Source organism: Rhincodon typus, chromosome 17 (genome assembly GCF_021869965.1).
Source record: "Rhincodon typus isolate 14 chromosome 17, sRhiTyp1.1, whole genome shotgun sequence".
Classification (NCBI taxonomy): domain Eukaryota; kingdom Metazoa; phylum Chordata; class Chondrichthyes; order Orectolobiformes; family Rhincodontidae; genus Rhincodon; species Rhincodon typus.
Window position 1 is genome coordinate 329,307 of NC_063348.1, and position 968 is coordinate 330,274.

At 44.7% G+C, this 968-nt stretch overlaps 1 protein-coding gene across 1 annotated transcript in view; it reads right to left on the bottom strand.

Moving 5' to 3' along the window:
• The window catches only part of pex16 (peroxisomal biogenesis factor 16), a 23,925-nt gene that overhangs the window by 3,984 nt on the left and 18,973 nt on the right, over positions 1–968 (bottom strand). Inside the window, exon 6 of the mRNA XM_048607231.1 lies at positions 698–817. Within this exon, the coding sequence (XP_048463188.1) occupies positions 698–817 (120 nt within the window). The remainder of the gene's footprint in view (positions 1–697; positions 818–968) is intronic.

Below are 968 nucleotides of genomic sequence, written 5' to 3' on the forward strand. Positions count from 1 at the left end.
GGCCTAGACCCTTCTTCAGAAATGAAGAAGGGTCTAGGCCCGAAACGTCAGCCTTCCTGCTCCTCTGATGCTGCTTGGCCTGCTGTGTTCATCCAGCTCTACACCTTTTTATCTCTAAAACAACAGGGTTGTTGTGGTTGGTGATTTTAACTTCCCCTGTTTGACTGGGACTCCCTTAGCACCAAAGGCTTGAATTGGGAGGCAGGTGGTTATTAGGTGTAACCAGATCGTTTTTTTAAGACACTGTTTAAATAGTCCAACTAAGGTAGGGACCATATTAGACCTGGCATTGGAGAATCAGCCTAGCCAGATGATTCAAGTTTCAGTGGGGGAGCATTTCAGGAGCAGCGACTATAATTCTGTAAATTTTAAGTTGTTGTTAAGGATAAGAGTTCTTCTGAAAATGAAGGATAAGGGTGGCAAGATTCAAGAACTTTGGATGACAACAGAAATTGGAAGACAAGAAAAAGGAAACATACATAAGGATTAGGAAACTGAAGACAGACACAGCCCTCAAAGAATACAAAGATAGCAGGGAAGATACCAGCCAATGTCCTGTAGACAGGCTCCATACAGAACGCTGTTTCTGGTAAATAGGGCTCAAGAGGCATCCAGTAAATTGAAGACCTTCTCCAGTGCCCTGCAAAGAGGGTCCTAGCTCCACACCACAGCCCTGAAAGCAAAAGTGATCACTCACTCTGAGTAACAGTCGTAGAATGGGGATCGCAGTAAGTAGTACAGTAAGAGGAAGGTCCTTCGACGCAGTTCAGCACGTTCACTCTGTCTCATCTCCTTAGGGTCCCGCATTAAACTCAAGCTGTGGGAAATACACCAGTTATAAATACAGGACAATAGGTCAGTATAACTCTGATCCCAGTTAACAGGTCGGTGTGCTGGAGTCAGTATAACTCTGATCCCAGCTAACAGGTCTGTGTGTTGGTGTCAGTATAACTCTGATCCTGGTTAAC